Genomic DNA, 12,654 nt, shown 5'->3' with positions numbered 1-12,654 from the left:
AGAGAGGCTAATACTGGGGTGATGTGCTCAAAGCACTTTGTTCTGGTTAGAATACGAGCAGCTGCATTTTGAACCAACTAAAGGAGCTTTAGGGAGGCATTAGCACATCCTGACAAGAGGGCATTACAGTAGTCCAATCTGGATGTAACAAAAGCGTGGATTAGTTTTTCAACGTCGTGTATTGATAGAATTTTCCTGATTTTGGCAATATTCCTCAAATGAAAGAAAGCAGTCCTGGAAGTGTTTTTTATATGTGTGTCAAAAGAGAGCTCAGGATCAATCTTGACACCAAGGTCTTTGATGGTTGCACTTGAGGCCAGTGAGACACTATCAAGATTTAATGTAATGGTGAGTTTGCTCCTGATAAACACTGGGCCGATAACCAATATTTATGTTTTGTCCTAATTTAGAAGGAGGAAATTATGGGCCATCCATGTCTTTATGTCTTTGAGGCAGGCTTCCATGTTTGATATTTCCAAGGAGACATCAGGTTTGGCCAATATGTATAACTGGGTATCATCTGCATAGCAGTGGAAATTAATGCCATGTTTATGAATGAAATTTCCAAGATTGACCATGTATAACGAAAAGAGCAAAGGTCCAAGCACAGATCCTTGTGGTATTCCATTTCTTACTCTGGAGTGGTTGGAAGACTTATTTTTAATGAAGACAAAGTGATGTTGCTCTGAAAGGTAAGACCTGAACCAGGATAGAGCCTTTCCACTTATGCCAATCAGGTTCTCAAGTTAGTCTAATAGAATAAGATGATCAATGGTATCGAAGGCTGCACTTAGGTCTAGGAGCACAAGCAGGGAGATACAGCCATTGTTAGAGGCGAGAAGTAGGTCATTTAGTACTTTTAGGAGAGCGGTTTCTGTGTTGTGATGCAGTCTAAACCCAGACTGAAAGACTTCCAGAATATTTTTGGACTGTAAAAAGGAGCAACGTTGCTTTGTTACAACTTTTTCTAAGATTTTCGAAAGGAACGGGAGATTTGAGATGGGCCTGTAGTTCGACAGGTCATTCGGGTCTAGAGTGGGCTTCTTCATAGTAGGCTCAATGACTGCTAATTTGAAGGACTGAGGTATATGTCCTAATGTACGGGAGGCATTGATAAGATTTAATAACGGAGTGCCAATTTCAGGTAGGCAGCTGTTTTAAGAATCTTGTTGGAATGGGGTCTAGTAGGCAGGTAGCATTTTTAGATTAATTAATTAGGGAGGAGAAGTCGCTAAATTTAATGGGTGTGAAAGAGCCTAGGCATGCGGCTGGCCTATTGGACATCTCTACGTTATCTGAGGCTGGACAGAGGTGCGCAAAAATGCTCGTTAACTTGATGGTATGCATAGCTCTGACATCAGTGATGCCAAGGACATAGTGAAGCTTCTGAAACCTATAAAAACAGCTAACACTGTGCTGTCTGATGAAAAGAGTACCACACTGTCACTTATTGTACCCTTGTAATACATGACTTAGCAGAGCATGGTACCCAACCAGAATGACTCCACCACTGTGGCTGACATGAAGAGAGCCATACTGAAAAATCTCTCTCTGACCATTAGTATCTTAGCTCATTAACTTGTGTCTAAATTTGAGTGTTGTGTGTTGAGGTGCAATTTTCATAATTTCATATTAATGTAATACAGACAGACCCATTCAATTTAATATTATTTTATGTTTGAAGACTATTTATTTTTGTCTAGCTTTCAAAGAATTCCTCCTGGGGTCAAGCTGTCATCACTTTTGGTTTAATGGTACAAAAAGACAACAATAGTTCAGCATTGTTAATGCAACAAAAATAAATCCATTGTTTTCGTTCCAGTGTCAGTTCAAGTGATTTTCTTAAAAATATCGTGGAAGAATCGAACCGTAAACACATAGTAATCGAATCAAACCGTGAGCTGAGTGTATTGTTACATCCCTAGCATCTGCCAAATGCCAATAATGTAATGTAATGCAGAAGTGCCTATTCTCCATCAAAAGCCCACTCTGCTGTAGTGCTCTGTGTGACTTGCAGTGTGAAAAACAGCTCTTGGCTTTGTGCAAGTGCAGAGGTTGCTGTTGTGAGGCAAGCCTACTACTTTATTCAATTACTGATTTCAAAAAATAGCATAAAATACCATAAAAATGTAGCATAGAGGCTACTCAGCAGGGCATTCTGCAATGCAAAAAAAATAGTGTTGTGTCTTATGTGTATGTCCCTTTCGATCTTCCCTCCCCTCCATCTGTCTCTCCTAGTGTGGCAATATGGCCAGAGAGGGCCTACGCACTCTGGTGGTGGCTAAAAAGTCCCTGTCAGAGGAGCAGTATCAGGACTTTGAGGTAAAAACTGATGACTAAAAGATAAAATCATGGGCATTGACCAATCAGTAATATTTATATCTTTGTGCTGTTAATCCTGACTGTTGACTGACTTGACCCTGTTGACTTGGACCAGAGCCGTTACAACCAGGCCAAGCTCAGTATCCATGACCGGGCTTTGAAGGTTGCTGCAGTGGTGGAGAGCCTGGAGCGTGAGATGGAGCTTTTGTGCCTGACTGGTGTGGAGGACCAGCTGCAGGCTGACGTGAGGCCTACTTTGGAGCTACTGCGCAATGCCGGCATTAAGGTCAGCCTTTCAGATTGTCCCTTCCAATAGCTTTTTAAATTGTCTTTTTCACTGTGTCTGGCTGCTTACATCTTCAGGGATTGACCGGCGTTGAGCTTTTTCCTCAAAGAATCTATATCAAGCAGAATGTTGAAGTGTATTTAATACTATGACATACTCTGGTTCACACTGCTTTGCTTACTCATAAATACAGTATGCAGCAGTGGGGAACCTTCAGGGCCTTCTAGGACTTCAGAGAAGGCCTAAGCATTTATACATATGATTTTATTATGATTATTTACTTCATTTCATTTAATTTCTATTTCATCCTTTCAGTATTCTGATTGCTTCTCCTCAGCTTGTGTGCTTTAAAGGGAAGGTAATGCTGAAGAGAAAAAACATCCAATCAGGATTTTTCTTTGCTGGTCACTGGGGAGAATCTAGCTAGCTAGCTCAGCCATTGGGGTATATCTTTGGAGTGAGGGGTAGAGTAGTATCAAATTATAATTTGTAATGGGTGGCTCCATTCTTCTTTCAATATATTACAATATCCACATTCTGGAACCCACAGCAACAGTGGCGGAACTAGAGTTTTATACATGGGGTGGCCAAAGCTACTTTAGGGGGTCCATAGACCATGTCAGAAAATTAGTGTGTAACCCTAACCTGGCATCTAAGGGGCATGAATGAATCCTATGATTGCTGATTAGAGGTAGAATTGATAATTCACTTAACGCAGAGTTTGTCAGTGTAGCAGATAGTGTGGTCCGCTAGGGTTACTTCACTAGAATTCTTTAACATACTATGAATAGCCAGTGTCGTACCTCGGAACTGCAGTTCAATTTCTTTCTCACACACACACACACACACACACACACACTGTACTGTACTGTACTGTACTGTGCTGACATACTGGAGAGACTTGGGTCACTCTGTTTTCATGAATATATAATATTGATCTATAAGTGTTGAACATCCAAAATATTTTCAGAAAATAAAGCGCAAGCACCAAGGAGATAAGATAGCATTTGTGTGTGACATAATTTGCATTCTTTATTTATGGAAGTAAATTTACAAAAAAAACACACTGAAATTTGACATATGGCCAACTTGTACAGACCTCTCTGATCCACCCAAGTCAAACAATGTTTTTTCTGTCTGACTGAAAACACAAGATATGCCTGCACAAAACATTATCAAGCAGAAATGGACCTGAAAAAGAAAAATAATTTTGGCGTCCACCAATATTACAAACTTAAACAATGTTCCCTGCATATACTTACATATCCCTTACATATATTGTACAGGCTTTGTTGATATGTAACTTATTTGTTGTCCTGTTAGTTACATATGCAACAAAATGGTAATGTTACTTTAACCCCAATTACTTTTCAACCTCTATTTCTCAGCCAATTTACACTGAATCGCAAAAATAAGACAGTCTATGGTTACATCCAAGCATCCAATCACCCACATTTTAGTCCAATCTCAATCTTAATTACAAATCCCTATAATCATAACTGTACCTTAAAATCAACTACCAGCCTAAGGTACTAGTTAGATCATGGCTAGCCCTACTCTGCATTAAGTAGCTATAATTTCTGACATCTTTACGATAGCAAACAGGCTATCTGCAAATTGTGGTAATCTTTTGAGTAACATTTACAGATTGATAATAATAGTTGTTTGTTTTGAGTTCAAGTACAAAAATCTAGCTGAGTTAATGGATTTCAAATTGCTAAATGTTAACTTGCTGAACACTGACAGTTGTACTAGTTACCCCACATTAGCTAAACAATCATATACTGTAACTTACGACACTGCACTTTATATGCGTGGCATGTATTACTAGCACAGATGTAAACATAATGTTAGGCTCTCTTATCTGATTAACTGTCTGTTATGGAGCCAAATTGCCAATATGCATCTACACAGTGACTCAACTTTCATAAAAGTTGTTCAGGAAACCTAAAGCCGATGCTAAACCTTAAAACCTAGCCTCATGCTTTCGTTGCAGGTCTGACTGCCACCCTAAAATTTCATTTGCTGTCACTGGCAGTTTGATGCTGATTGACATCTCATTTCACCTCTTGAAAGAAGCATTTATTGAAAGAAGCATTTATTTTGACATCCGGTGGGGCCTTTTTCAAATCAAGGACAAGGAAGAGAGAACATTTCCACAGCTCACGAGTGAAATGAGACGTCAATCAGCATCAAACTGCTAGTGATAGCAAATGAAATTTTAGGGTGGCATCCAGGGTGGCCAATCAGATATCAGGGGTGTCCAGTGCCACCCCAGACACCCCTCTGGCTCCGCCACTGCATAGCAAGCTGAAAAGTAGGCTGGGATTTCCATGTGCTAGAAAACTTAATCTGTCTGGGGGTAGCTGGCTAGCTAACTACTTTGCTGTGTCATTAGTCATCAGCCATGTTACATTGTTTGAAATTACAATGACTGTAAATCAAAAGCCATGTAAAGCAAAAAAGGGAAGGGGATTTGCTTCAGAGATATGCAAAGAACAAGTTGTAGAGTTCTTTGCAGACAGCTTCACCAGCGAGGATACTATATGTATGCCATGTACAGTTAGGACCAATACAGAGGAAACACTAGATAATATTGAAATAAGAGATTGTGAAGTAGGGGTGAAAGGGTATGAGATTTCCAGGCTATGGTAATCATACAAAATATTGATATTTCTCAGTTTTGTCTTTTGTAACACTCTTTAAAAAAAAAAAACAAGAAAAAGGTAATCACTCATTATTCATTCTACCTGTTTTTACATTAAAACCTCAATTGCTGGCTGATCAAACCCAGGTTCTGAAGCTCAGTGCACTGAAGGCAAGTGCCTAAACCACCAAGCTACTCCTGAGTCGATAACACCCACCACTTTACAGAATTTTCAAGCCTTATATAGCCACAGTAACAGTGTAAGAAAGCTAATGTTAACATGTTAAGTTGTATTACAACTTAACGTGTTAACATTTGAATCATTCAATAATGTTTACCCTAATGAAAATTTTGAGTTATGCTATTGCTTAACATTGTATCTCTCTACCAAGTAAATATGCTATATTACCTCTTTGTCCTATACTGGTATAGCAGGAGGAATGATGCTCATGGAGATGGGGAGTTATATTAGAGAGAGAACTTCATTCAGCCTCCTTACTGCCGGCAGATTATAGCCTCATTTTCCACCACAATCCTTTTTAAAACCAACGAAAACCCCCAGTACTGAATGGACATGTTTGCTGGTCAGAGATGATGGAATCCTTGAACATTCTAACACTTGGGATAATCAAATAACTAATCATACCTTTATGAGTTCAGATACTCATAAAGTTAATAGCTACATCAGGGGCGTTTCTAGCTATTGAAAAGATCAGGGGCTAAGTCAAGTTTGCCTGGGGCTTGTCTTTTTTTGAAGGGAGATCAGCATCGGTAGGTTGGGGAGGTTATATCTACCTTTATAATGAATAAATATAATCACACCTTCAGACGCTGCAAGTCAGGTTCCGCCCTGTCACACAGTTTGTCTGTTGTTTTGCTATAAACACCTCTTTTTTCAGGGTGAAAATATTCGGGGGTAGGCTTAAATGTACAGCATTTGTACATTTATTGCGGAACATGACCTGTCTTTCAGGATAGTGCCAGAGCTAGTTGACCTGTGTTAAACATTATCACAGGACAGAACTTCACTCTCCAAGCTTAGCGTGTCAAATACACAGGCCAGCTACCTATCCACTCATGCCTGTCACTTTCGGCAATGCTTAGTGCACATGCTGTCAAAGCAGATGTTTTCACTGAACATTGACGAGTCCACAAACTGCAACATGGACAGAATTCTCAACGTCTTGGTCCGATTCTATGATGATGACTTGGACAAAGTTGTAACACAGCCTCTCGCTACTCGAAAAGTAAACATATCTGATGCTTCAGCCCTTATGGTTGCACTCAGTGATACGCTGCATTCTGACCTCAGTTGGAACCCAACTGTCAGCATTTTACTGGGTAACCGTGCAGTAATGAGAGGCAAGAAAAGAGGGGTTGAGACCCAAGTCAGGAGAGAGAATCCTCATCTGTTTGATATAAGTGGAGACACATGGTGCACATGATGAATAATGCATTTGAGCTTTGTTGAGTTCCTTCAACTCAGTGGTGGAGGGGTTCTGTTCTGACATCTACTACAATATTGAAGAGTCACCAAAATAGAGGGACTTCTGTTATAACCCCCAAAGGATGAGGAAATAAGAGTGATCACTTGTTGAGTATGAACACAATATGAACTTTAGTGTTCTGTTAAATTGCATCTTCATCATTTGTTTTTAGTGATGATGCATGTCACCACACAAATGCTGCATTTAAATTTATTTTACTGTTTTGCTCATTATGTCATCAATGTCTTTTTTTAATGAAGTTTTCATTTTGATAGCATTTAAGACAAAAGTAAACACTTATAATTTGAGCATTGTAATACAAAATGGTATTAATAATTGTTTTGATTATTTTTGTTTTATAATTTTGAATTAGAACTGTTGTGATTACGCTAAATGTACATGCTCCCTAAAAAATACATTTCAGGCTCAGAAAATTTTGTTGCTTTGAGCCCTGGCTATGATACTGCTGGAATGTGGCATAGATACACACACACTAGGTTCTATGTCACATGTTCAGGGGTTATGGTCTTCACATATATAAGCCTGTGACTTCTTTCAAAAACTTCTTCCATTTGAGTGACCCTTGGGCAGATAGACAGACTTGATAGCTTCAGCGCTGTGATGAAAGGGTTTTGAATTATGAGCATAATTAGTTGCGGACTTCAGCCGTCACTCTAAATCACATGACCACACTGCTTTGTGTTAGGGTGCCCAGTAAGTTCAGACACAGAGGGAGGAGGGATGGGCATATATGTACAGTTAGAGAGATAAGAAGGCAGACAGCAACAAAATAGTGATATTAAGAGCAGTAGTAGTAATGCACACATACATACTGCAAGCATGCAACCATACAAATCTAGTTTTATTAAAATGTAAAGGTGCTGCTACTTTCAGATCACTTGAAATACTAAGAGTAAACTGTTCAGTAAACTGTTTGGTATTTGAGAGCAGTTTGCCATGTTGAAAATGCTAACGTATTTGTGTTGTTTCATTGATGAAGACTACTCTCAAGAGTTGAGAGCTTTTATTGTCAGCCCATCCATATACAAATATACAGTAGGGTTGAAATAATGTCCCTGGGACCCATGGTACTACATTCAGACAGTGAAAGACAAAGACAATATAAGGTGCATTGCATAAGATCAATAAATAACCAGACAATTGATACAATAAATACACAAGAATATAAACAGACAAAAATAACAAGACGTTAAATGGACAGTGGCAGGCAGAAGTGTGCAAGTAAATTGTAAACAAATTTAAATATTCCTTAAAGTGGCAGTGTGCATTTAAATTTTGGGGTGTTCAGTCCAGGGGAGTGGACAGGGGCATGCTGTGCCCCAGCGATGTGGGTCAGTTCTTATTCAGGCACAGGGGGGTGTGCAGGTTGTGCGCTGGATGCAGTGTTTATTGAAGAGCATGGTTAGGAGATTTTTCCTGGAGCGATTTTTACAACTGTGGCCACAATTTGTTGCTTGTAGTGATCACAGCTGGTGTGTAAAATCTCAAGAAATGATGATGAAATGGCTGAGATATCTGATGTTGAATTTCGCTATTTTGAGAGCTGGAGCAAAGTAAAACTATATCAGACTATCAGAGTACTTTTATATAAGACCGAGAAGAGATTATTTATTAACACTTAATAAAATACCTTTTATGCAGCCATTTGCAACTGATTAACTTGTGTCTCTTAAAATTTTGGAATCCATGATAAGGGAAAGTTTATAATTATTACCAGAAAATGGAACAGTATTATAAAGGATACACAGGGAGATTAAGTTCTTCTGGACTTCTGAAACTACTAAATGTGTTGACTCAAGTCTATCTGCATCTAGACATTGTACACAGGCTGTAAAAAAAAGACAAATAGGATTCTGGGATAATTAGCAAGTATTGATTGCCAATCGAAGACTTTATCGTAATTTTATGCAAAGGCCACATTTTGTGGTGGTCATAGAAGGCAAACATACATCCAATGTATCAGACCTTTTGAAGAGGGACACAAAATCCTTGATCCTTTCAGTCAAGACAAAAGATGAGCAGAGATTTGATTGAGGTTGTTAATTTCTGAAAGTGGACTACAGAAATTGTTCAAATATTAGTTCTGTCAGCAGAACAAGAAAATGTAGGTGGAAGTTAATTAAAGGAAAACATTTTGCTACCAGAAAGTATTTTTTCAGTCAGTTAAAAATGCATGGACTAGCCTACCAGGATTTGTAGCAGAAGTGTGCTCAGGATCAGGCTTGAGACAGTCTTAGTATATGGTGTAGACTACAAGCAGAATGCCTGTCTTGGCCGAATGGCCTGGTTTTGTCATTAAACTACTTCTGCTCTTGCGTGTTTATTCACACCTTTAAGTAAATCAGCACCAACCTAATATTTACTGTACATAAAGACATCTGAAGGCTGCCTATTTCTAAAAGCAAATCATGCACTGAAGAAATTTCTGGTAACATACAACGTGATGAAGGAAAGAAAGGTGTCTGGGGACTTTAGGCAAATTGTGATTCCTTGGGAGTTAGCAATAAATGCTTAATGTAAAACTTTGTGTCCAGTATTAATTTATTTCAATTAAATTCAGTTTTATTTGCATAGCACTTTTTATAAAGGGGATTTATTTTGTAGCAAAATAACTTTACAGAGACCCAAGAGCAAGCTTATGGCAGCAGTGGTAAGGAAAAACTTCCTTATTGTAAGGAAGAAACCTTGAGCAGTACCTAACTCAAAGAGGAGCCCATCTCCATCTGGTCAGCAGCAGGCAGTGCTACACTGATAAGAAGGGAGAAATCTGAGGAAGAAGGGATGGTTAAGTTCAAGTAAAGGATTTACTGGAAGGATATTTTTAAGATGAGACTTGAAGTCTGAGATTGTCTACATCTTGAAGAGATAGACTATTCCATAATAGAAGAGCTTGATATAAGAAGGCTCAACCACCTAGACTGTTTTTAACTATTTAATAAGATAGCCAGGACCTTGTGAATGAAGAGTTGGTGGGGGTTTTTCCAAAAAAAAAAAAGAGATCTCTGAGATACAGAGTGGGAAGTCCAATAACAGCCTTAAAAGTAAGGAGTAAGTAAAGTTTGCACTTCAGTGCTTAGATCTTCAGGTTAGCAGGCAGCTGCCTTTTGGACCAGTTGGAGTCTCGTCAGAAAGGTGTTTGCATATTCATATAGCAAAGCATCACAATAGTCTAATCTAGAATAAACAAAAGCATGACAGTTTTTCAATATCAGTGAGTATGTAGTGAGAAAATCTTAATTCTAGCATTGTTCCAAAGGTGATGAAAACCTTGGAAATGTTTTTATATTTGTCTCAAATGAGAGGTCTGGATTAATGGTTATACGTAGATCTTTTAGTGATGATGACACTAAAAGCCAGTGAGATACCATGGAGTTTTAAGACATTATCTGATAATTTACTTCTTAAGGATCTGGGGCCAACTACCAAGACCTCAGTTTTGACCAAGTTTATGAGGAGGACGTTGTGAGTCATCTATTTCTTTACAATTTTAAGACAGGCTTCCATTTTAGAGAATTTCACAACTTGGCTGGGTTTGACTGATATATACAATTACTGTCATCTACATAGCAGTGGACCGTAACATCTTGTTTATTGACATATTAATACATTTCCAAGAAGGAGTATATATAGGGAGAAACACAAGCACTGGTCTTGGCAGTATTCCATATTTGATGGAAGTACTGTACCAGCAGCCTTAAATTAAGAAATTTAAAGTTACTGACATAGTGGTCACTGCTGGTCTGTACCTTACCGCTACACCACACTGCTGCTCCTTACCACTACACCATTCTGCTCCTCCTAACCAGTACACTACACTGCTGCCCTGCTCCTCACCACTACTCCCCACTCCCAGTCACTTTATGATCCTGAGAACTAGTAAAGTCAGGAACTTCTGCTCAGAAGGGCTCATCTGCTTGTCTCTCTATATTCAGTAGACAAACAGGCTGCCATTCACATGTAACGGGTGTAGACTGCATTGTGTATTTAACTAGATGTTACATGGGTCAGTGAGCGAGCGAGTTTTGAACCTGGGTTCTCACTGCTCACTGCCAACCCCTTATGGTCAGCGTCGCTGCCAGTTGAGCTAAAGGCAAATTGCCCCTAGCCTGTCGGCAACAATGCTAGTTAACCGCTTCTCAGGGAGTGACGTAACTGCTGCAATGGCTCGGCTATCTGCTACACGCTACCCCACAGGCTTTACGGAGGGCTCACACAAGCTATTCACTTCAGCTCTGCCACACACACGACCTGTTCTTTGTTGTTGTAACTAACAGCTAAGCACTGAACTTTCTGTGTGATTTTGTCAGTTCAAATAAGTTTTTTGTTCATTTATTTTACCAGGAGAGTCCCATTGAAACAGCATTTCTTTTACAAAGGAAACCTGGCCAAGAGGGCAGCTCGGTTAGATGTTACACACAACACAACACATTATAATAAAATACAGTACAATACAAAGCAGACACAACTGCACAGGGGTTAAATAAAAGGTACATACAATGCAACCATTGCAACAAGCACGACATGACAGATTAAGTGTTTAAGCAGGTGAAATTTAAAGTTAGAATTTCTGAACTCTTTCGTTTAAAATCAGTCAGATGAGAATGTCAAACTCGAGCTTAACATGCAACTCATTCCAGGACCAGCGGCCATAATAAAATGGACTCCTCTTTCTAGCTTCTTGCCACCCAACAGGCACATCGAAGTATAAATATTAATTAGACCGTAGGTTTTGTGTGTTCTAGGTTATTGCCAGTACTCTTTCTCCATCAACGTCTTCATAGTTAACATAACATGCATTGTACTATTTTACCACATCAGCTAGGTTTCATAAAGCTCTACTAATGTTAGCATTAGTTAGCTAGCTGATTAGTGTGCTGGCTGCCAAGTTAGCAAGCTCTTAACAGTAACAAAATTTGTACTTGTTAGATGACTTGCTGAACATGATTTGGATGCTTGAGAATTAGATCTGTGAAAAGGAGAATGCAATTTCTTTGAAGCAAACTAGATCAAACTAACCTAGCTAGCTGCCAACATTAACTTGGTTGCATTTTATCCAGCAGAGCTAGCCTTTTAGCTTCCTCATTGTGATAGCTAGCAAGAGAGCAGTTAGTGATCTTCATCTTTGGTGAATATATTGACTGGTTTAGACCGACTTTATGGGTACATTGTATTAAGCAATCTACCACAGCAACTATTGATTAAATGAAATGATTTAAAAAAACCTTAATATTTGAACCCTGTATTTTGAAATCCATTCATGAAATAGTGGTGACAGAGCAGAGTAAATTTATGCTGACTTTTATAACCCTCAGCTGTCTTCAGTCTCAAACTTATTTGATACCTGGAACCAGCCTTCTTTCCTTTTCCTGTACGATTCACAGAGCCTTACGTCCTCATTGTGTGGTGCCAATAAATGAACACAGTATTTTAAGTGTAGTGTATGTCTTCTGCACAGTAAGTACATCCAGTTGGATATGAGTCAGCTTTAACACTCAGTTCTTTTCGGTGTTGCACAAAATCAAGTGTTATACCTTCTAGAAAATAACCCTGCCATAAATTATTTCCCATATCTAGAACTTTACATTTGCAGATGGTCAATTTAAAATCTTTCTATTCTATGCTGTAGCCAATTTTAATCTAATCACTAATTTTAAATCTGAATCTAATTTCACACACCTATGGCATAGTATGATTGTAATATATTATGATACTGAATAAATACTGCTCTGGATCTCACAAGTGTGTGTTTCATATGGTGATGGATCGCCTTCAGAAGCCTAATGTAATTGTTGCCTCTGTTTCACCTGTGAATTTGCAATTGTTGCTTCTGTTTCAGCTGTGTGTATGTAATTCTGGGCCCTGCTGCTGCCATGCAAATGTATTTGTTGCCT

At 38.8% G+C, this 12,654-nt stretch overlaps 1 protein-coding gene across 4 annotated transcripts in view; it reads left to right on the top strand.

Annotated features, from left to right (window-relative positions):
* The window catches only part of atp9b (ATPase phospholipid transporting 9B), a 105,525-nt gene that overhangs the window by 63,228 nt on the left and 29,643 nt on the right, over positions 1–12,654 (top strand). For all 4 annotated transcript variants that reach the window (XM_036516354.1, XM_036516353.1, XM_036516355.1 and 1 more), the window contains 2 exons: positions 2,239–2,322; positions 2,438–2,608. In XM_036516354.1, the coding sequence (XP_036372247.1) occupies positions 2,239–2,322; positions 2,438–2,608 (255 nt within the window). The remainder of the gene's footprint in view (positions 1–2,238; positions 2,323–2,437; positions 2,609–12,654) is intronic.

The sequence above is a fragment of the Megalops cyprinoides genome, chromosome 21 (genome assembly GCF_013368585.1).
Source record: "Megalops cyprinoides isolate fMegCyp1 chromosome 21, fMegCyp1.pri, whole genome shotgun sequence".
Classification (NCBI taxonomy): Eukaryota; Metazoa; Chordata; class Actinopteri; order Elopiformes; family Megalopidae; genus Megalops; species Megalops cyprinoides.
This window is presented reverse-complemented; position numbering and strand designations above follow the sequence as displayed.